Consider the following 23,521-nt stretch of genomic DNA (forward strand, 5'->3'; position numbering starts at 1 on the left):
GGATAAAAACAATTATTCCTTTCCCACTAATTAGGACTTTATGTTTCTTTTCTTTTAGTTGTATCAACCTAGAGGCATGGATGATGGCTTGTGTTGTCAAATTTCGAGGTTGGGGGGCCTGTAGTTTTGTTGTTTTGTTGGTCGCCGTGATGCCATCACTCATTTATAGATAGATAGATAGATAGATAGATAGATAGATAGATAGATAGATAGACCTGTATTTGTGTTTAAGTCAAGGGCAGTTCTGTGCCAAAATATTGATTTTGCTTTGACCCAGGGATGATGATGATGATAATGATGATGATGATGATGATGATAATAATAATAATAATAATAATAATAATAATAATAATACCTTTATTTATATACCACTCTATCTCTCAAAATGGACTCAGGGCAGTGAACAACAAAAGATTGGCAAACATTCAATGCCTGAGAAACATAACATAACCTGTTCCCCCAACAATAAGACATCCCCTGAAAATAAGACCTTGTTGAGGTTTTGCTGAATTGCTAAATATAAGGCCTTCCCCAAAAGTAAGTCCTAGAAAAGTTTGTGTTTGGAAGCATGCTCGCCAAACAGAACACCAGAGCATGCAGGATTGGTAAATGTACATACCATAGATTGTTTATAGGAAACAATGGAAATAATGGTAGTAAGAAAAAAATTATTGATAGGATTCACAGTTCGTCTGGTTATGCTGGTTTGTGATGACAACTACTGTACAGTATATAATAAATGTTCATATTTTGTTCAACAATAAATGTGAATTCTTCTTCATGGAAAAATAAGACATCCCCTGAAAAGAAGACCTAGCGCATTTTTGGGAGCAAAAATTAATATAAGGCACTGTCTTATTTTCGGTGAAACACAGTAAAAAACATTGGGTTGTTGTGAGTTTTCTAGGCTGTATGGCCATGAGGCATTATCTCCTGATGTTTCATCCACATCTATGGCAGGCATCCTCAAAGGTTATGAGATCTGTTGGAAACTAGACAAGTGGGATTTATATATCTGTGGAAGGTCCAGGGTGGGAGAAAGAACTCTTGTCTACTTGAGGCAAGTGTGAATGTGGCAATTGGTCACCTTAATTAGCATTGAATGGCCTTGCAGCTTCAAAGCCTGGCTTCTTCCTGCCTGGGGGAATCCTTTGTTGGGAGGTGTTAACTGGCCCTGATTGTTTCATGCCTCAAATTCCTTTGTTTTCTGAGTGTTGTTCTTTATTTACTGACCTGATAGAGTTTTTAAAAAAAATATTGGTAGCCAAATTGTGTTCATTTTTGAAATTGTCTACATGCTTGTGGTTTTCAGTGACTTCTCTGTGTAGTCTGACATGATGATTGTAGTCCAGCATTTCTGTGTTCTCAGATATTATGCTGTGTCCAGGTTGGTTCATCAGGTGCTCTGCTATGGCTGACTTCTGAATTAGTCTGCAGTGCCTTTCATGTTCCTTGATTTGTGTTTGGGCACTGTGTTTATTATTTGAAAAACATTTCAAATAATAAACAATCAAATAGACAATAGGGATATGTTTAGAGTAAAATTTGTTGGCATGTGACAAAGAAATCTTGTCCTATCCTTTTAAAATACTTAGAAGGAACATTCTTAGGAAGAGCTAAAGAGAATACAAGGATATTTATTTAAGGAACAGAAACGTAAATAGAAGACCAAGGAAAGCAACTTGCCTCAAAGTCAGTGGTTCTCAACCTGTGGGTCCCGAGGTGTTGTGGTCTACAACTCCCAGAATTCCCAGCCAGTTTACCAGCCGTTAGGATTTCTGGGAGTTGAAGGCCAAAACATCTGGGGACCCACAGGTTGAGAACCACTGCTCTAAGCAATACAGTGCAAAGGTAGTGACAAGAGGCAGTGGTGAGAAGCTCCCACTCCATTACTCTTCCTTTCTGTAAGACCCATTAAAAATGGCCACTGCAGTCTCTCTGCAGAGAAGCTTGTGCAGGAAGCCCTTATTAAAAATAGCCCCTGCCACTCCGCTCCACCTTAAGTGTTCAAAATGACAGGCAAGTCACATTCTTCAGGTTCCTTCTATGTTCCTGATGAATGCTATAAATGCCAGTCAGACTGGAAAAGAAGGTGATGGAGGACTGCCTTTCTTTTTCTGGTTTGGGCAAGGAAGAGGCAATGGGATGGGAGAACTTTTAACCTCTACCTCTCGTCACTGCCTTTGTGCTGAGTATCTATTCCAGCATTGGCCAAGTTGACCCCCTTTAAAAAAAAACTTATACACAAGTAAATATGGTATATAGGAGGGAAGAGAATAAACTTTTTCAGTCATGGAGCCCTTTTTGAAGTAAATGTTTCTCATGGAGCCCCAATAAATGTTATATCTTATATTATATATAATGTATATATATCAGGCATGGGAAAACTTTTTGACACATTGTGTTTTAAAATTTGACAGAGGGGCCAGGTCAGTGGAAGATGTATGGAGAGTGTTTGTGTGAACTAATTGAAGAAAAAATGAACAAATTCCTATGTACACTGCACATTTCTCATTTGTAGTGCACAAAAAAAGGAGAGAAAGAGCAACGTATTTAAAATGAAGAACAATTTTAACCAACTTAACTTATTTCAGTGGAAGACCACTGTGAAAAGCACAATCAAAGCACCCCCTGAGCAGCAGGAGGGAAATGGGATTTGGAAAGCAAGGAAGGTGAGGGGGAAAGGTGGTGAGAAAGGCGAAGAGAAAAGACATTTGGCAGCAAGTGAGATGTGGGAAGGCTTTTGGTAGCAGAGGAAAGGGAGGAGCAGGAAAGAAGAGCTTGGAGAAGGGAAGAGGAGGAAGAGGAGGGAGCCACAGTCCCTCAGTATGCTCTGTAGAGCACACTTTGAGAACCGTTGCTTTAGACAAATGCATTGATTGGATTCAAATGACAGTAACAAAATGTCAAAAGCAATGTTATTTGCATTTTGTTTGCCCAGAAATGTTTCTTGGTGTTCATTTAGATTGTCACTCCCACAAGTTACTTTCCACATTTTCTGCTACAACGGGGCAGGCAAAGTGTGGCTGTGTCCATTCCTGTGCAGCAATAACAAATAGGAATGAAACATCTGCCAAGATGGAAACTTGGGATTTATTTATATTCAGTAGAAGCACTGGAGAAACCAAATATCACACAAAAAACTTGATGCAAAATGTATATGATGATCCATTAGTTGTAGTGTGATCTGCAGTGATGGGGACCTCACAAAGTAGCAGAAAAATGCAACCTTTTTGAAGAAAATGAGAAGGGCTGTGCCAACCACAGACTTATCTAGTGTAGCACATTTCTCATAGTGGCCACCAGATGTCCTGGGAGGCCCACAAGCAGATTATGGAGGCAATATTTTTTTCCTTCTTTATCAGTGTGATTCAGAGGCATATTGGGTCTATCTTCCAGAAGTTACTGGAGATACTCTTTGATATGAATTTCCAAACTTTCTTTACAAACACACATATCAAGTATGGCAGAAAAGACAACTAGTGAGATGTATTATGATATAGGACCTCATCACATTGAGGTCCAAAGAGTGGTCAATAGTGGGTAGATTCACTAGGCAGTGTGGCAAATACAGCAAGCAATAGGGGAAACTGTCGCTCTGTACCCCTCATTGCCCGTATCGTCCCCTTACCCTCAACAGGTCCCGTCAACAGAAGAACAGGGCCAAAAAAGCCCCGTGTGAAGAGATCCTTAGAAGCATCCTCCACACATTCAGTGTTGCTTCAATCCTCCATAGGCCAGCTTTTCAGGCAGCCTCAACGAAGTGACAATTTATAGACTGTCTCCTACATTAACGTTCATCTCTAGCCAGAGTATACACTGGCTGCAAGTGTGATCTACAGCAGACAGCTGCAGGCTACCCAACATTTATTTATCTATAATACTGCCAACATAATATTACTGCAGGGTATTGTAGGAAATTACAATGGCAGATCAGATGTCATTTTAATTTCCCACAAATGTCCCGGAGTGGCAATATGTCAGTGGCGTTGCAGTTAATTAATGTGGAAGCTGACTTGAAGACATAGCCGTGAGGTGTGTGGAGAGCTAGAGCTAGCACCAGTGGTGAACACTGTTGGGACACTGAGACTCCAGCAGCTACCCAAATAATTGCCAGGTTGTTGACACTGCCCTGGCAATTATTTGTGCAATTACAACAGTCCTTTCTCACAATACTCCAACTGTGCAAACCTTAGGCCCTTAATGGTTATCCCAGCTGATACTGACAGAGCTCCTTTCATCAGACTGTCCGGGTTGAGAGAACTTGGCAGTAAGATTGTATCCTCTTGTGGACACCATCTTTTAATTAGTTTATGAGATGAGATGTAGGAAACCATGATTAAGTGAAGGACTGTACTGGTGTTTACCCTTTGAATTAGGGGGGCAGATACAGCCTGGGACAAGACACTGTTCATTCACTGCCACACTCAAGACATACCAGTATTTTAAAGAACTGCATGTCCAGTGAAGAGAATACACACATACAATTCAGATTGGACACTTGACTGACTAATGCTAGGGTATAATTTGCATAAATCTGTTTGAACCATTCCATTTCCTCTCTTTGCATGTTTTAAAATCATTTTGGCTTGGAACTGTGTGATGGAAAAAACTTTCACTCATGAACCATTTGAATGAGAAAATGGAAACCCAGTAACACTTTAAAAATGCCTTGGATTAAAGATATGTATAAAATAAAACAGCTTGGGTATAGCAAGGGGGAATAAGGAGAGGAGAGGGGGAGAATCCCACTTCCTGACATCATGTTACATTGATGGATTGTATCCATTAATAGCTAGGAATGGGAAAATCATGGGGGGGGGCAATGGTAGTGGAATGCACATGGCATCATATGAAAAGAACAGTCAACAAAGGTGCCAGCAACCCTTTTCTGTATCAAATACATTTTATTGATTAGCCTATCAGGCGTATCTGGATATGGGCATTAGGTAAATGCATAATTCTAATTCCCACAGATGTAAATCCACTTTAAAAGATGTAAGACCCCAATAGAATTTTGGCTGAAATATGACAAAATTGAGTAACTAACTGTGGACCACATCACATTAGCAAATTTCAGCATCCTAGGATGTTTCCAGGATGCTGGGAGGACGGGGCCTGCTGTCTGCTGTTCTCTGATTCACTCCACTAAGGAAGTCAAGTTTGCTGTTAATATTGTTCCAGTCATATGATCTTGGAAAACATTCTAAACTGAATCTGCAGAACTTCCTCCATGTCACTAAAAATGGAAAAGGATCCGTATGCAAGTTTAAGCAGGATTCCTTTATAATAAGTTCCAAGGATTTTGGTAGGAACTTACTCCAGGTGATTAGGTCAAAGGATAGAAAAGCTATTTGATTGGACTACAACTCCCAAAATCCCCCATGTGACCTGTAGTCCAATAAAGTAATTTTTCCAAGATCTTGGGATCTGTTAGCACAATCCTGTTGATGTTTAGTCAGAAGTAACTTCTGTTGAATTCATTTGGGTATATTCCCAACTCACTGTGCCTATTGCTACAGTCTAAATCAGTAATTGGGAATAAATAAGAAATGTGGTTTTATATGCCTATAAATATAGCCGAAGTTTGAAACTTTATTATCAACTCAAAACTGTAACCAAGTGACCAATTTATATCAGATCCCCTTTTGCCATCTTGCTGCACAGCTAACATTCTACTGGAACGTATGTCAGTGACTAAAATAACCCAACTAATTTCAAGCGGCAAGTGTCTAGTGAGTTACAGTCAGAGAGCATGGATGACTGAGAAAATATTACAGTGTTACAGTCTTCTGGAAAAGGGGGAAAGCCTACATTTAATCTATGGACTAACCTTGTGCCAGTGCAGATTCTTTTTTCCAAAATGAATTGATCTGTTTTAAATTTGTTCCTTACAAAGCAAAAGCAGTTGCCCGAGAACTGAAAACGGATCTGACTGTGACTTGCCTGGATTTTATATTGGCATGTTTCCTGGATTGCTAACTCAAAGTAACTGCTTTGGCCAAGAAGAAGGAAAAAATAGGGGGGTTGTTAATTTTCTGCTAAATGGATGAATGAACATTCTACTTTCAAAACAATTAAGGTAGGACATGGTATGGTGGGAAATAATGAACAAAACATGGCTTTGGAGACAGATCTGAGAATGTCAGATTTCAAAGCCTTGCAAATGCATTCTTGTGCTGTGTCTTTTCAAAGGGAGTCATATTTCATGTCTGAACATTTTCTTAGATTTGAAGAATTTGATTCATTCCTTTGCATGTCAAGAGGGACTAGATTTATGTTAGGATAGACTAGATATGAAATTGCTGTATATTTAGTTTAGCTTTTTGAAGACAAGTTTTTCCCCCTTATTCTTTCTTTCTGATTTAATAACCAATCTGTCAAGCCCCTGTGATAAATTTCCACATGACCTCTAATTGTTTGTGTAATTATATCTATGTGAATAAATAGCAAAATACTGTACTACATTTTACTTTGTAGTAGTTCTTAAAGTGTGACTGTCACTGTTATTGAGATGGATGAAATAACTGTTGTGACTTTTTTCCCCTTCTCACATGGGTTGAAAATAGCCCTGCTATTTATAGCTGATTAAAATACATGTTATTGTACAGTATATACAGTATATACTATTACATTGTTCTGACTGCAATGCTTAGCCTGTACTGTGTTGTACTGTTTTGTTACATTGCAACAAATGCATAGTCAAAATAATTGGACACCTAAATTGTAGGACATATTGCTTCATTATTGTATCTGCACCTCATTCAAAATATTCAGAACTAAATTGAAATGGACTGATGGTGAGCTAGAAAATGATTTTTTTTAAAAAAACAATAAAACAAATAGGGTAACAGTTAAATGTTTTGATATGGCCAATGGGCTAATAAATAATACGTGTTGTTGTTGTTGTTGTTGTTGTTGTTGTTGTTAACAGTAAAAGACGTGCTCCATCAGTCTCTACTTTGTTTTTAGTGTTAGATGGTATAAAATAATCCTTATTGTGTATTGACAAATTGCGTAGCTACTGATAAATCGAGATAAAGGAATAGCTTTGCTAGGTGTCCTTCGTAAATTTCCCTTGAATGAATGAACACAACCAAGGCTGCATCAGATGCTCGCTTTGGGCCAACCTGACATGACATTAATTGTTTTAATAGTATGGATATTTCAATGAATATAATTAATGTGCATGATTTTTTTGCAACCAATGGGAAATCTGAGAAATCCCATAATGATACGGGGGGGGGGGGGGAGATGAAAGCTTAACTTTTTCTGTCCCTTTTGACATCTGTCCAAACATCACCTTTATGAAATAGCTATTTCGAAAGAGTTAACCTTCCATTTTGAAATGCAAATAGCTTCACAGGAAAGGGGGGGGGGCTCTGTAGTACCTTTGACCCAGAGAGAAATAATGAAACGTGCTCTCTCCATCCTTCCAGTCTAGCTTCTGGGCTTCCTAATTTTGACACAGCTACTACAGTAGAGTCTCACTTATCCAAGCCTCGCTTATCCAAGTTTCTGGATTATCCAAGCCATTTTTGTAGTCAATGTTTTCAATATATCGTGATATTTTGGTGCTAAATTCGTAAATACAGTAATTACAACATAACATTACTGCATATTGAACTGCTTTTTCTGTCAAATTTGTTGTATAACATGATGCTTTGGTGTTTAATTTGTAAAATCATAACCTAATTTGATGTTTAATAGGCTTTTCCTTAATCCGTCCTTATTATCCAAGATATTCGCTTATCCAAGCTTCTGCTGGCCCATTTAGCTTGGATAAGTGAGACTCTACTGTACTTGTATAGCAAAAGCATTTTCATGTTATGCACATAATTAATATCATATCTAAATTTGCCTTACCAGAAAAACAGTTTCTACCAAGCACACTTAGAACCTCAAGTGTGCTTGGTAGAAACGGTTTTTATGGATATAATCCAGTTACACATTACTAGATGTGTCCCTGTGTGTGTGTATTTCCTACAGTGTACCAGCAGAGTTTAATATATCTGGACAGTTTTGAAATAGAGGGGGGAAATAGGTATGGAAAATGATCCCAGATTTAGGAGGACAAAAGGGGATAGAGTGGGAAAGAAATGTCCTCTTCTGACTCAGATAACATTAAGATGATTTCCAAAACAAAACCTATTACATCTTCAGCAGTGAAAGGTTCAGTAGTCAAATTCGGTTCTCCCCAATTCATATTTTTGGCTTATTATGGATGAGATGATTTTGACTTGTGAAGGGAAAATTGCTTATAGTAGCCTTTCCATATTTAGTAGTTGTCAAGTGAACTGTCAATAAATGTGATATGATGGTGCCTTTCTGGAATGTTTATTATCTTGACCAATGGAAAAAAGAGTAACATTGATTATTCTTATAAAGACTAATGGCCAGGAGGTATTGTAAACTGATAGTAGACTGAATCTCAGATTTTGAAGTGCAATAGTTATGGAATCTGATGCACCCCAGAGGGTAAACTATCATGTACTGTATAATTCAGTGCGCTGAAAAATACTAACTTCCAATCAGAGTAAATTCATACTAATTTAAAAGCTGTTGATTATAGTTTCTCATATGGACATCTGTGAGATATGATTACTCTATGCTGTGCTATTTTGTCATGTTCAATGGCATAAAATAGCATTTTATTTTTTGTTTGTTACTTGAAACCTTATTATTTCAGTGGCCATAGTTGCCTCACCCGGAAATATCTCTCATACCACCAACTTGGCATGTTTCCTCAAGGGGCAGCTGACATCCAGAGGAATTCCTGTCTAGATCTATTGAATTTAGGAGTAAAGGGAGTCTCACAAGAAGTCCCAAAGTGAGTGATTGCTGAAAGCAACAGTTATAGACCAAATGCAAATTAAAATTTCTCCTCACTGTTCATTCTTTTCTCTTCCACCTGACTAACGATGCTACCTGAACAGAAAGAATATGTGCAATATATTCAAAGTAATGATGAAAATAGAAAGGATTTAGTACATGATTGTTTTATAATATAAAACAGTCATGTTTTGTGTGTGCCTTCAAGTTGCCTGTAGACTTGTGGTAACCCAATTAATTGCATTGGATTATCTTAAGCAAGGAGTATGGTGTTTGAGTAGGGCAAAGGTTGGGATAGTGGTAACAATCAATAGTGTAAAAGCTAAATAGTCGCACTTCAGAAACTTACATGGAGTAAGAAAAATCAGATTGGTTATTTATAATGATACACTTTTTCCTTGCATGCTTCAAGCATATTCCTTGACCAACATCCTTTTGAAGTTTCTAGCAGTTTATTTCTGAAAGTAAGGGGTTTTCCTTTATGAGTTCATCACTGTTTTTATTGTAAAGTGTTCATAGAATGACTCATTTACATATGCCAAACTTGTCATCACAGGTTTTGAGATCCAGTTCAAATAAGAGCATCATAAAACAATATAAAACAAACAACAATATAACATAATATAAAATAGTAACAACAACCAGTGACCTAAAATGGTAAACAGTTTCTGGGCTTGGCAGGCGGGGTAGTGAGAATCAATTATGAGGGCAGGGCTGATGGATAAAATGCAAATGTCAGATGGGAAAAATTAGGGATGGGGGCAATATACCGTGTTTCCTCAAAAATAAGACACTGTCTTATATTAATTTTTACTCCCAAAAATGTGCTAGGTCTTATTTTCGGGGATGTCTTATTTTTCCATGCAGAAGAATTCACATTTATTGTTGAACAAAAAAGTGAACATTTAATAGATACTGTACAGTAGTTGTCATCACAAACCATCATAACCGGACAAACTATGAATTCTATCAAGAATTTCTTGTTACTATCATTATTTCCATGTACAACAATCTATGGTACATACATTTACCAATCCTGCATGCTCTGGTATTCTGTTTGGTGGGCATGCTTCCAAACACAAACTTTGCAAGGTCTTACTTTTGTGGGAGGCCTTGTATTCAGCAAAACCTCTACAAGTTCTTATTTTCAGGGGATGTCTTATTTTTGGGGAAACAGGGTAAGTAGAAACTATAACTCTGCATAGGAAACAGTAGTATAATACAAGGACTAGAATTTGGATCATAGCTGGGGCCAAGGTTTTTTTTGGAGATTACTTCTTTAAAAAAACAAAAGTGTTAGGACACCAAAACTTCCAGCAATGGAAAGGAAAACCTTGGAATGTATCTCTATACTGTAGAACGAAGGCATTTTAACTGCCTTGGTCAGTGCTATGAAATCATAGGGACAGTAGTTTGACAAGGCTTGAGCCTTCTCTGCCAAAGAATTCTGATTTTTCACCAAACTACAAATCCCAGGATTGCACAGCATTGAGCCATGGCCATTAAATGAGAGATGACATCCCTCAAATCGGAGCTCCAGTGCAGCTCCTGAAACAGCTTCCCCTTTGGCTTTGGCTCAGCACTAAGATTACTGCATGACAGAAATCTAATGCACACCCTAAGTTTGGAGAGGTCATTTAGCCAAAAAAGGCGAGCAAATACAATATTTTTCAGCTTTTACTCTTTTGTCTGCAACCTAGAGATTGGGGTATAAATACTATATTTTCAAATGGCACCCTGCTAGTATTTGGATAGGAGATTACAAATGAATATCAGGTTTAGTGCCAATGTAGGCTATATTTTACAGGAAGGGATTGGCAGATTGCCTCTGAATATTTCTTGCCTAAGAAAATCCTATGAGATCCATGGGTGACCATAAGTTTACAGATGTTTTGAAGGTACAGTATATGCACAAATAGTGCCAAATGAGAGAACTGCGCATGCTTGGAAGATTCTGTATTATTGAATGGTTTCAACTGTAAACAACCAGAGTTTACAGCAAAACCATAGTCTTCTCATTGTCCTTATTTGTTTACTCTTTCTGAACAAGAAGTTAACTAATGAAACTGATGAAAAGTTTAATTACATTTCATTGTCCTGGGTAGTTCTAAAAACGGATCCCAGAAGGAACAGGCAAATGAAAGGATAAAATGAAGATAAGTGAAGACATGATGAATCCACTCAGGATTCAACCCCACTGAATTCAAGAGTTGTGACTTTCCAGATTATTATTTATTATTATTTCAGACATTTATATCCCGTCCTTCTCACCCCCTGGGGGAGGGGGGACGACTCAGGGCGGCCTCACAATTGGCAACCATTAGATGCCAAGAAACACAATATTTAAAACAATTACGATTAAAACAAATTACAATATTAATTAAAAACATCCATTTAAAAGGTGCAGATATTACTTTGGTATGTGTATGCGCCTTTGATTTGCCTGTCAACATATGGCAACTCATGAATGTCATGAGATTTTCTTAGGCAAATAATTCTCAGAGGTAATTTGCAATTACCTCTATTGAAAATATAGCCTACAGCACCTTATACTCCTTCATAGTCCTGCAGAAAAATAACTAACCAGGTCTGACCTGCATGACTTCCAAGATTAGACAGGATCTGGTGCTTTCAGGGTATTCAGATTCTAGTTTTTCTATAGTTATTCCCTTATTTTGTTAGTCCTTGTGGCATAATAATCACCAGTACCTTTATTTACAGTGACGGGTTAATAACTTTTGTATTTTCTTTGAATATATAAAACATTTTCAACTTTTCAGGATTTTAATGGCATCTCAAGGATGTGCGAGGGAAGCATATTTTCCTTAGGTTTTTTAAAGCAAAAATACTGTGAGGTTTCCAAATTTAGCTTGGAATTCTAACCCTGCAGGAATTTATAATATTATTAAAATACAGTTGAAGGAGGCAGACATGCTCTTAAACCATGAATTGGTTGTGCGTGTAAGCTTGTCATATGCAATGAGCAAGAGCTTATTTCTGGCAGGGGGTTTACCCCAAGATCAAAGGACATAAACCAAAGTACATTTGCTCCTGTCACTGTTGTTAACTGTGAAGGCCTGGAACCTTTAATCTTTCACTAAATTTCACATATGTCTTGGTAGTGTTGTATCTGTTTCTGGGAGGAACTCTACCAGCATTTCAGTCAAAACTTGGTAGAGAGACCTTGCCCCAAGAAAATGGAGCTGTGAAGAGTAAATCTGATGGCATTCAATGAGACTGACTTCTGAGTAAGCATGCTTACTGTGGGGTTGTCCGTGTGTAAGCTCTTGTTTGTAGCAATGTTTATCCTGTTGTGGCTTTTCCATATCAACATAGAGAGCTCTGACTTTATGTGACAGATAGTAGCAGCTGTAAATGGCTGTGTCAGCTGTCTGCTAGACTGAGCTAAGAGGACAGTTGGTGTTGTGATAGATTCAGCCTCTATACTCTGAGAAATTCCATGGTCAAAGATGCTTCTGTACAGCCTACCAGCTCAACATGAAAACAGGGGTTTATAAACATGTGCCTGACTTATGTTTTAGAACAACTGCATTCATCTGTGACATGCACCATAAAACTGAAGATGAACTCTGTTTAACACAGCAGTCCTTATTGCACAGCAGTCATTCCAACATAAGTAATGCATGTGCTGTAATTTTCAGTTCTCATGGAGAATGTCTCGCTGTCATCTCCAAAAAAGCAAGCAATTTAACAGATGATTTTTTTGTATGATAAAAGAAAGTAAATGGTGGTAGAATAGGCACATTGCAATGGAATTTAAGATAAATTAAGTTTTTGTGGTTGTATGACAATTACACCTGTTTGCATTGAGAGCAATTAACTAAACCAAGAATCTTTGGACCATAATTTACTGTACAATGGACACTTGGTGTCTACTTTGATTTGATTCTGGTTTGATCTGGTCCTGGGATAACAAACTTTGAGGTTCCTAATTTCCATTATATACAATGGCATAGGACGGAATCACACTAACATTATATTTCTTTCTTTCTTTCTTTCTTTCTTTCTTTCTTTCTTTCTTTCTTTCTTTCTTTCTTTCTTTCTTTATTTTTCCGGTATTTCTACCCCGCCCTTCTCCCCTTGGGGACTCAGGGCGGCTTACAAATTGGCAACACAGTGCCATCACATCAACAATACAATACAAAAGGCATTAAAAACTAAAAACATTTAAAACATCATAAAAACCAATATACAATAATAAAACATTACCATGCACCGAGGTAATGTCCTTTCATTCACTAGACCTTGTTAATCCAGAATCTTAAAAACCGACCGTGTCAAGCTCAAAAGTTCATTCATTTTACGCTTGAGCACATAGCCATGTCTTTAGTTTTTTTCTGAACCCTAGAAGGGAAGAAGCCTGCCGGATGTCACTGGGGAGGGAGTTCCACAGCCGAGGAGCCACCACCGAGAAGGCCCTGTCTCTCGTCCCCAACAGCCGTGCTTGTGAAGCAGGTGGGATCCAGAGCAGGGCCTCCCCAGATGATCTTAAAGTTCTTATGGGCTCATAGGAGGAGATATGTTTGGATAGGTAAATTGGACCGGAGCCGTTTAGGGCTTTGTAGGTCAAAACCAGCACTTTGAATTGGGCTCGGTAACATATCGGCAGCCAATGGAGCTGGCTTAACAGGGGGGTAGAATGCTCCCTGTATGCCGCTCCCATTATTAACCTGGCTGCCGCCCATTGTACTAGCTGGAGCTTCCGGGCCGTCTTCAAAGGCAGCCCCACATAGAGCGTTTTTCAGTAATCCAAGCGGGATGTAACCAGAGCATGGACCGCCGTGGCCAAGTCAGACCTCCCAAGGAGGTGCAGCTGGCGCGCGAGGCAGAGTTGTGCGAATGCTCCCCTGGCCACCGCCGAGACCGGGCCTCCAGGCTCAGCGATGAGTCCAGGATCACACCCAGACTGCGAACCTGTGTCTTCAGGGGGAGTGCGACCCCGTCCAACACAGGCTGTAACCCTATTCCCTGTTCAGCCTTGCGACTGACCAGGAGGACCTCTGTCTTGTCTGGATTCAATTTCAATTTGTTGACCCTCATCCAGTCCAACACAGCGGCCAGACACCGGTTCAGGACCTGGACCACCTCTTTAGTGACAGGTGGGAAGGAGTGACAGAGCTGGACATCATCTGCGTACAGATGACATCTCACCCCGAAACTCCGGATGATCTCTCCCAGTGGCTTCATGTAGATGTTAAACAACATGGGGGACAGTATTGAACCCTGTGGGATCCCACAAGACATCTCCTGCAGCTGCTCAAAGCTCTTCACGTGAATTCCCTTGACTTTCCCTCCAATTCCTCCATCTCCTGTCAAGACTTAGATCCCCCCAAGACTCAGTTGGATCCCCGAATTGCCAGTCTTCACTCCCAGAGAACCCCATAAAGGTATCACTAGTTGTTAGTGCCTCACAAATAGCTTGCACTTCTCTTATCTTAGTCCAATCCATGGTGTCTCCTTCTTCTCCTTCACTCATTGACCCATCATCCCCAGAGAATCTCTCAAATGACTCTTCATCTGTAGGTGCTGTAAGCATGTCTCGAATCCTCTTTCTCTGCTGCTCATCAGATTCCTGCTCCCGAGTAACCCTTTTCCCCCTTCTGACACCCATACTACTGTCTGCAACATCATCATCCCCAGAGAATCCCTCAAATGACTCTTCATCTGTAGGTGCTGTAAGCATGTCTCGAATCCTCTTTCTCTGCTGCTCATCAGATTCCTGTTCCCGAGTAACCCTTTCCCCCCTTCTGACACCCATACTACTGTTTGTAATGTTACTCACAGGCTCTACTACAACACCAACACTAGAGTTTAATAAATATATTTATTTACTTCGTGTCAAAAGCATTGCATAATAAATTAGTTTAAAAATGATAAAATAAAGGAATCACAAACAGCTAAATAGTTTTGGACCAAAAGTGGACAACAGTTTAATAAGTAGGCAAATAATATGCATCCCATCTGAAATCCTGTGGCTGGCTCTGCAGAATGCTGGGGCTTGTAGTTTAGGGGAGGAGCCTTTAAACTGCTCAGACAGAGCTCCTAGGCCTCACTAAGTTACAAGGCCCAGAATTCTGCAGGAGGTAGCTACAGGATTTCAGATGGGATGCATACTCTGTGTCTACTCTTTAAGCTCTAGTGTAATAGGGTACACAAGTCTTTAAGGAGCCTTTCTCTAGATCCGTGTTTTTCAAACTGTGCTCCCCCAGGTTTTTGAACGTCAGCCAGTTTATCAGCTGTTAGGAATTGTGGAAGTCCAAAACATCTGGAGGAGCACAGTTTGAGAAACTCTGCTTTAGATTGTCTCTCACCTGACAATCCAGAGAATGAACTAGTGTTGAAGTTTGTAATGTTAGATGGTCATCACCTCCAAATTCAGGAATCGTTGATAGATGTTTGGGTTTTTTAAAGTTATATTTCTTAAGTAAAACACTGGTTATCTTTTTCAAACTCTCAGGAGAAAATGGCATATTATCAAACTGTTAACACCACTGCCCCTTAGTGACACAGAGTGTTGTTTGCGCCTTTAAATTTGCTTTTTTCATATTCCATTACACAGCTTGGCAGTTTCTAATAGCCTTACCAACTTTACAATTCAATTGCTGGGCAGGAATGATGATATTTGTAATCTAACATACCTGGATAATGCCATATTGTCAACGATGGTATATAATTATCTGTCTAATTACAGTCTATCACAAATTTGCATCTCACTTTTTTCTGCCCATACGGATGACTCTTGGCAAAAATCTTCTCCTCATCAAACATTGTAAACTGTTTAGATTACAGAAGGTTAAAACAGAATTAAAATCTAATCCAATTACAAATCTAGTGGAACTCATCCATAGAATCATTCAGGAAGACCTATAAATGCCTAGTGAGCACATAGTAATCAATTTTTCTAATAATGAAATCCATGAATACTTAGCTTGCAAAAGTTGAGGGGTGACTGTATTGTCTTCTTAGCATCCTTTAACCAGGACCTCAGTTTATTAGAATTAGTCAGTTGTTTGTTTGTTTTGCATTTGAAGATTGCACCTTGATAGAGCAGAAAAGGTGATGCTGATCCAGAGTGGGGTATTCCAGATTAGCAAGGCTAGAAGCTACACTTTGCACCTTGAACCACTTCAGTAGCCAGATAGTGACTGAACAGCGGAGAGGTGCCAGAACCTATTCAGTACTGCCCAACTGTGACCCTTACCTTGCCCCCTTTGATGTGTGGGGAATCAAACTGGCATGTAACTATGAGTGCTTCCCAAATAGGATGTGGCATAGTTGATGGCACATGCCTGAAGTCACTGATTATTTTGGAAAAGCTCCAAAATATCCAGTGTTTATGAAGTTTAAGGCTGCATTAAACTGCATCAGTTCCGTGCCTCATGCAACCACTATGGAGATGATTCAACCCACCCTTCAGATTAAAGTGCTACTGAAGATAGCCTTATTCTCTTTTCAGCTTCATGGTCACTGGATAAACAGAATGTTGAACAAAACGGGGCTTTGGGGTGATTCAGTAAAGTTCTTTGTATATTCTAACCTTTTTAGAAAATTAGTCTAAATTAACATTATTTTCAGGGCTCAGGAGACCTATTCATGCTCACTACAGTAAATATATACCGTAATTACTGCAACAATATTACCTTTATTGCAACAATTGAACTGCCTCTTTGAACTTAGATGCTCTGCTACAGAAAATGTCTCACAAGTTTCAACTCCCTCTTCCATCTTTTCAATCTTGAATATGCACATTTGGTTTTACATGATACTTCAGATATTTGGCATACTTTCAAATCCCAGGGGCGCCAGAGGCACCTGTGCGTGTGCACGCGCACACACGCACCCCTGCTTCCTCCTTCCAGCCAGGGTTTCAATTAGAAACCCCACACCAACATTCACGCACAGCACCATCGCCCAAAAGCACCCTCCCTCTTCTCCCTCCCTCCTTCCTCTTTTACCTGGTCTCCCTTTCTGCCTTGAAGCCAGGCTTTGAGGCTGCGGAGGGGGCGGGGCCTAAGGGCACGGAGGGCACGCACCTCCCAGGAGACCACGCCCCCTGCTTCCGAAGGAGTGCCTTGGAAGTGCCCTTCGGCCCCGCCCCCTGATCTAGATGGCGGTTCCCATGGGCTGTCTGGCCATGTTCCAAAAGCATTCTCTCCTGACGTTTTTCCTGCATCTATGGCAGGCACCCTCAGTGGTTGCAAGGTCTGTTGGAAACAAAGCAAGTGGGGTTTATATATCTGTGGAATGTTCAGGGTGGGGAAAAGAACTCTTGTCTGAGGCATGTGTGAATGTTGCAAATGGCCACCGTTATTAGCATTAAATATCCTTGCAGCTTCAAAGCCTGGCTGCTTTTTGCCTGGGGTAATCCTTTGTTGGGAGGTGTTAGCTTGCCCTGATTGAGGATCTCCTGGCGCCCTCCCTCTTCTTCCCTCCCGCCCTCCTTCTTCTCCCTCCTTCTTCTCCCTCCTCTGCCTTTCTGGCCTTCTTTCTTCCTCTTTCCCCTCCCTTCCTTCCTTCCTTCTTTCTTTCCTCCCTCCTTCCCTCCCTCCCTCCTTCCTTCCTTATCTCCTTTCTACTGCACGGACTTTCACTGGCCGTTTCCCCAGTCTCTCTGGTGAGTTTATATCTATGTTCCAGAAGCATTTTCTTCTGACGTTTCGCCTGCATCTATGGCAGGCACCCTCAGTGGTTGCAAGGTCTGTTGGAAACAAAGCAAGTGGGGTTTATATATCTGTGGAATGTTCAGGGTGGGGAAAAGAACTGTTGTCTGAGGCACGTGTGAATGTTGCAAATGGCCACCGTTATTAGCATTAAATATCCTTGCAGCTTCAAAGCCTGGCTGCTTTTTGCCTGGGGTAATCCTTTGTTGGGAGGTGTTAGCTTGCCCTGATTGAGGATCCCCTGGCGCCGTCCCTCTTCTTCCTCCCTCCCTCCCTCCCTCCCGCCCTCCCTCCCTCCCTCCCTCCTCCTTTGTTGTGAGGTCTCTTGGAAACTAGGCAAATGGGGTTTATATATCTGTGGAATGTTCAGGGTTGGAAAAAGAACTCTTGTCTGAGGTACCTTGATTAGCATTAAATAGTCTTGCAGCTTCAAAGTCTGGCTGCTTTCTGCCTGGGGTAATCTTTTGTTGGGAGGTGTTAGCTGGCCCTGATTGTTTCCTGTCTGGAATTCCTTTGTTTTCTGAGTGGTGTTCTTTATTTACTGTCCTGATTTTAGAGTTTTTAAAATACTGACGTTTCGCCCACTTCAAGTAAATCACCCCAGCTTTGCCATCAGAATTGTCAGAGATTGAAAAGAAGGTCTGCTCATCATTCTCATGCTCAGCAGAGGACAAGTACCATAGTGATCATGCTGAGTATATTATCTAAAATGCCAAACCCTAGTTACTGTAGCCCTATTGAAGCTTCTATCTGAGTAAGAAGGCTAAAATTACCATATTTACATCAATCTCAGCCACACCTTTTTTGCCTAAATGACTATTCCAAAATTGAGGTGCACATTACATTTGTGTAATACAGTAAAGACAAGTGGGTTGCTGTGAGCTTTCTGGGCTGTATGGCCATGTTCCAGAAGCATTCTCTCCTGACATTTTGCCTACATCTATGGCAGGCATCCTTAGAGGTTGGAAACTAATCAAGTGGGGTTTATATATCTGCGGAAAGTCCAGGGTGGGAGAAAGAAAGAACTCTTGTCTGTTGGAGGCAGGTATAAATGTTTCAATTGCTTGGCTGCTTCCTGCCTGGGGGAATCCTTTGTTGGGATGATTTATTATTATTATTATTATTATTATTATTATTATTATTATTATTATTATCAGGCCTTGCTCCAGGGAAGGTTCTTCTGCCATGGCTCCCTACCTAACTTTCCACATATTTTCCACATTGTGTGTATGTATATATAAGATGCACACACACACACATACAAACACATATGCAGGGACCATATGTGCTGTGTGTGTGTTCTATTCACCTCTACCTTCTACCTTTTATTTTTCAGTGATTGATTTGTCGGGGGGGGGGGGGGGGGCGCCAAAAATACTACTTGCTTACACTTGAAAATTTCCTAGGGCCGGCCCTGGAGGCAGGCCATCAATTGTTTTGTTAATATGACACCTACATTAGTGACAACACTAATGTAACCTACAGATGCATATAGCATGTCAAAAAGACATCCAGATAGTTACCAAACACTTCGTATATGAGAAGATTAGTTTGGTATCTGTGGAGGCATTGATCAATTATTCTAAACGCCACTCAGAGGAGGAATATTTTGGATGAGAAGAGACTTAGTATCCGAAGTAGGGATGGAAAGAATCTTTTAAAATATGCAAAAATGGTAGAAAGGGAATGTTTTTGAGTGTTGAGAAACCCTGGCAAGAAGATATAAGGAAGAGGGAGCAGGCTTGTTTTCTGCTGCCCTGGATACTAGGACTCAGTAATGGGGTCAAATTACACGAAAAGAGATTCCAAATGAACATTAGAAAGAGCTTCCTGACTGTAAGAGCTGTTCATCAGTGAAACTCACTGCCTCAGAGTGTGGTGGAAGCTCCTTGTTTTGAGGCTTTTAAATAGAGGCTAGATGACCATTTGTCAGAGGTGTTTTAATTGTGCTTTTTCTGCATGGCAAGGGGTTGGACTAGATGGCCCATGTGGTCTCTTTCAATTCTGTGATTCTATGAATCCTGGACTGAAAAGAATTTTTGTAGATCAGAACTTATTCTGCAGAAATTTCTCATGTGGCTATTTTGCACAGTAAATAAAAAATCAGTGCAGAAATATACATTTCTGTGCAGAAAATACTGTAACTGTGGATTTATTCTACTTTAAAATTGTATGTATAGCCGCCTTGAGTCTCCATGAGTTCCCATGGGGAAAAAGGCGAGGTATAAAGAAAATAATAATAGCAATTTCCATTGAAAACAGCATTTTCTATACATGAATTAATTTTTCTTTTTTGAAATATTGCTTCTCACATAGAAAATGTTGTTGCTGCCACATAAAATTCTGTTTTCAATGCAAAATACCATGTGCAAAATTTGTGCAGAATAAGCCCCAAATTTTTAGAGTCTGAAAAAAGTCTGATTTTCTAAAACCTTTTCGCAATTTGAAGAAAATTGTTGAAAATACTAACTGAAGATTTTTTTTAATTTGGTTTAAGAAAGAGATGGTATAGGAATCTAATACATAAACAGAATAATTAAAGGTAAACTGATATACTGTTTCCTTGACAAATGCAAAGTCAACTTTTTAAAATGGTGGATATATTTATATAAATAAATGTAGATAATGTATCTTTTTTGCATATAAGGACTTTGCTGAATTTCAATCCTTGGTCTCTTGTGGAGGCAACATGGTTTAACCTGGTATGCTTGGGACCTTCTGCCGATAGCACATTTGTGTATGTGCATGCATATTCATACATGTGCACACATTGCTGATTAGTATTATATTGCACTGCTCTGTTAAAAGTGGAAGGCAGAATGAGAAGAAATCACATTACACATGATTTGAGTTTGCAAGATAAGTAGGATTGTTGATGATTCCTGGGATTCATGGAGATCTCTCATTCATAAGGACTGACATATGTTGAAGTCAATTTGAAAGAAAATAATAATCTACTAATATGAATTAGTAATGGATTGATTAATTTGGTATAATACTGAGATGGTATAAGATGTTCAATTTATCTTCTAACACGTTGAAATTAATATACAGTGGTATATTACAATCAATTCTTTAGAAATCTCACTGATATGTTATAGGCTGTGTTATCATCTTGCTTGTATTTATTATATTCAAATTTACTATGAGCTGCTTGGGGCATGGTTTAACTTGGAAAAAAGCAGCAGAGAAATAAACTGATGTTGGTTGATTTATAGTCATCATTAAGTACAGGATGTTATCAAATGAGTGTAAAAAGATTAAAATAAAGTTGACCCTTCATATTCATGGATTTTGCATCCACTGATTCAAAAATCCAAAGCTTGAAAATAAAACTTGAACCCAACCTTGATTTTGATTTTTAATAAAGAACATAATAATAATAATAATAAATAAAATTTTCTTTATATACTGCCCCCCCCCCCCCGACAGATATTAGAGTCTGCACCAGTTGACAAAGGGGAGATACGTTCATGAAGATAGGCAAGGTCTGAACCATTTAGGGCTTCGTAGGTCATCACCTGCACCTTGAATTGGGACCGGCAGCTTATTGGCAGCCAGTAGAGCTTTTTCAGTAGGGACATTGTATGCTCCCTATAGTTAGCTCCAGTTAGAAGTCTGGCTGCCAACCTTTGAACCAGCTGAAGTTTCCAGGCCATTTTGAAGAGCAGCCCCACACAGAGAGCATTGCAATAATCCAATCTGGATGTACCAAAGGCGTGGACTACCGTGGCCATGTCCAACTTCTCGAGGTACATAATTCTATTACACCATTGTATATGATGGAACCTGAGTTTCTATGGCTCCACAGGACTTCCTGTAACAAACCCCAGTCAATAACTGCCAACATCCACTAGCTTGTTATAGCTGATGTTCTGCTGCTGAGAATCATAATTCATCACATCCAAAATGTATAAGAATGGGAACAACTGCTAGAGATCAAGCCACACCATTCAAAACATAGTATGCTAAACCGACAGTTCAAGTAAAAATCAGAGGTTATCTGGAGGGCAAATATCTACAGATTACTCAAGTAAGTGAATAGATTGTATGCACAGGGAAGGGATGCCCTTCTTCACAAGAAACAATACTCCTGGACAATCTTAGTTACCACCTCTTCATAGAGAAATTGAATAACCAAATTAATAATGTTGAATCAATATAATTGTACAACTGTGTGACTAATATTGTCTTTCCCCCTTTATTCAAAGGATATATGTGAAGATATCTCTGATCACGTTGAACAAATCCATGCTCTCCTGGAGACTGAATTTTCCTTGAAGCTTCTATCTTATTCTGTCAATGTGATTGTTGACATCCATACAGTACAGCTTCTTTGGCATCAACTTCGAGTTTCTGTCTTGGTTCTGAGAGAGAGAATTCTACAGGGACTGCAGGATGCCAATGGGAATTATACCAGGCAAACTGATATTCTACAAGCCTTTTCAGAGGAAACAAAGGAGGTATGGGAAATAAATGTAAGGATGTACTTTCTGGACTCTAATCCATATTGTGTTGCACATTCAAGCTTCTTTTTGAAGGAGTTTTTGCTAAGACTAGGCAATTGAGGTGACCTTTTACCTAATCTTTTTTGTCATTTTTGGGGCAAAGAAGTTAATCTTAAATTAGTACTATAGCCAGCCTCTCAGAATGACTGAACTAGCTTAAATAAAGCATGAGTTTGTCATGTTTGCTTCAAAACTTCTGTTCTAGAGATAAAGTAAGCTACTTTACAGCTACAAGCAAAAACCACTATAAGTCAAAGTGGGACACATTGACCATAGCGATATATGTTGAGGTAATATACATTTTGTGATTAGAGCAGAGAGTTGTATGCATAAATCATAACATTTTTGTTAATGGAAAATTACAGATTCATGTTAACAATGCTAAAATAATTCATAGCGACTCGTTTCAACACAATTGCAGAAATGTGCACAAATCTTTATCAAATAGTCTCTCGTAAATGCATCTTAAATGTCACTTCAAGAACTACATTCTACTCTGAATCAATTATGTTTTACACTAGGGTTTTGAATTAAAGACCTACAGATGGACTAAGTTTATGGATTTTTCAGCACTAATAGACCATATTCTAAACAGGGATGAAGCCTCATTCTGGAATATTCCCTAAGAAACTTTCTCAGGACCATGGGCTGTCCAAAATAGGCCCCAATATACTGTATCATGACAAAAATTTGGAAATAATTGCCCCTTGTAATTCTGAGCAATGCCTTGAACAGAATTTGTCAAAGGAGATGCAAGGATCAGTCCGACCCTGTATCTGTGAATTCGGCACTGTGTCCCTGAAATCCTCCTCCTTACCCTGAGCACCAGAGGCTTCAAGCTACACTTCAAAACTGAATCCCAAATTGCAATATTTTAGGTGACTAAAATAAATAAAATGTTAAAATGCATGCATAATACAATCTAAACACAATATATTGTGATTTAAAACACTTAAAAATAAAATATTCCAAGAATCAGTACAAAAAGCTTAGGCAAAAGCAATTTGGAAATATCCTATAGAATTTGTAATTACTCTACCAGTTAAAACATGACGATTGTTTCATGGTGACCAATGAAAAGCACACAGCTGCATAAGAACTCTGCACACATGGGCCCTACATTTAAAAGATTGTTGCCCCATCAAGCAGCCCATGAACCTTAAGTACCTCCAGCCAATGTGATATTTTCTTGCAGTACAGATGACTGGCACTGAAAAAGATAAATGTGGTGCTAGCCAGCTGCTTCTGTTCCGATTCTAACATTGAGACTTCTATAGGGGTTGCTGGATGCTAATGGAAATTATGGCAAGATCTCTTTATTTTATATTTACCTTCTCAAAAGTTAGCTTGTCTTATACTGAAAGCAGAAAGGGCTATTCCAAAAGTACCATAACAGCTTTTAAATTAAGAATTCACTGAGTATCATCGTAATGCTTTTTGAAGTCTTAATCATGGAATTAACATTTCCGTTACTGAGAGATATACCTCCCCCGCCTGATC

The 23,521-nt window shown here is 39.3% G+C and overlaps 1 protein-coding gene across 8 annotated transcripts in view; it reads left to right on the top strand.

Moving 5' to 3' along the window:
- akap6 (A-kinase anchoring protein 6) overlaps nt 1–23,521 on the top strand; it is a 337,540-nt gene that overhangs the window by 96,012 nt on the left and 218,007 nt on the right. For 6 of the 8 annotated variants that reach the window (XM_062968252.1, XM_062968251.1, XM_062968253.1 and 3 more), the window contains one exon: nt 21,725–21,991. In XM_062968252.1, coding sequence (XP_062824322.1) covers nt 21,725–21,991 — 267 coding nt within the window. Of the gene's footprint in view, nt 1–5,719; nt 6,083–21,724; nt 21,992–23,521 lie in introns of those variants that run through there. The other 2 variants (XM_062968256.1, XM_062968250.1) reach the window with 2 other exon arrangements.

Source organism: Anolis carolinensis, chromosome 1 (genome assembly GCF_035594765.1).
Source record: "Anolis carolinensis isolate JA03-04 chromosome 1, rAnoCar3.1.pri, whole genome shotgun sequence".
Taxonomy (NCBI): Eukaryota; Metazoa; Chordata; class Lepidosauria; order Squamata; family Dactyloidae; genus Anolis; species Anolis carolinensis.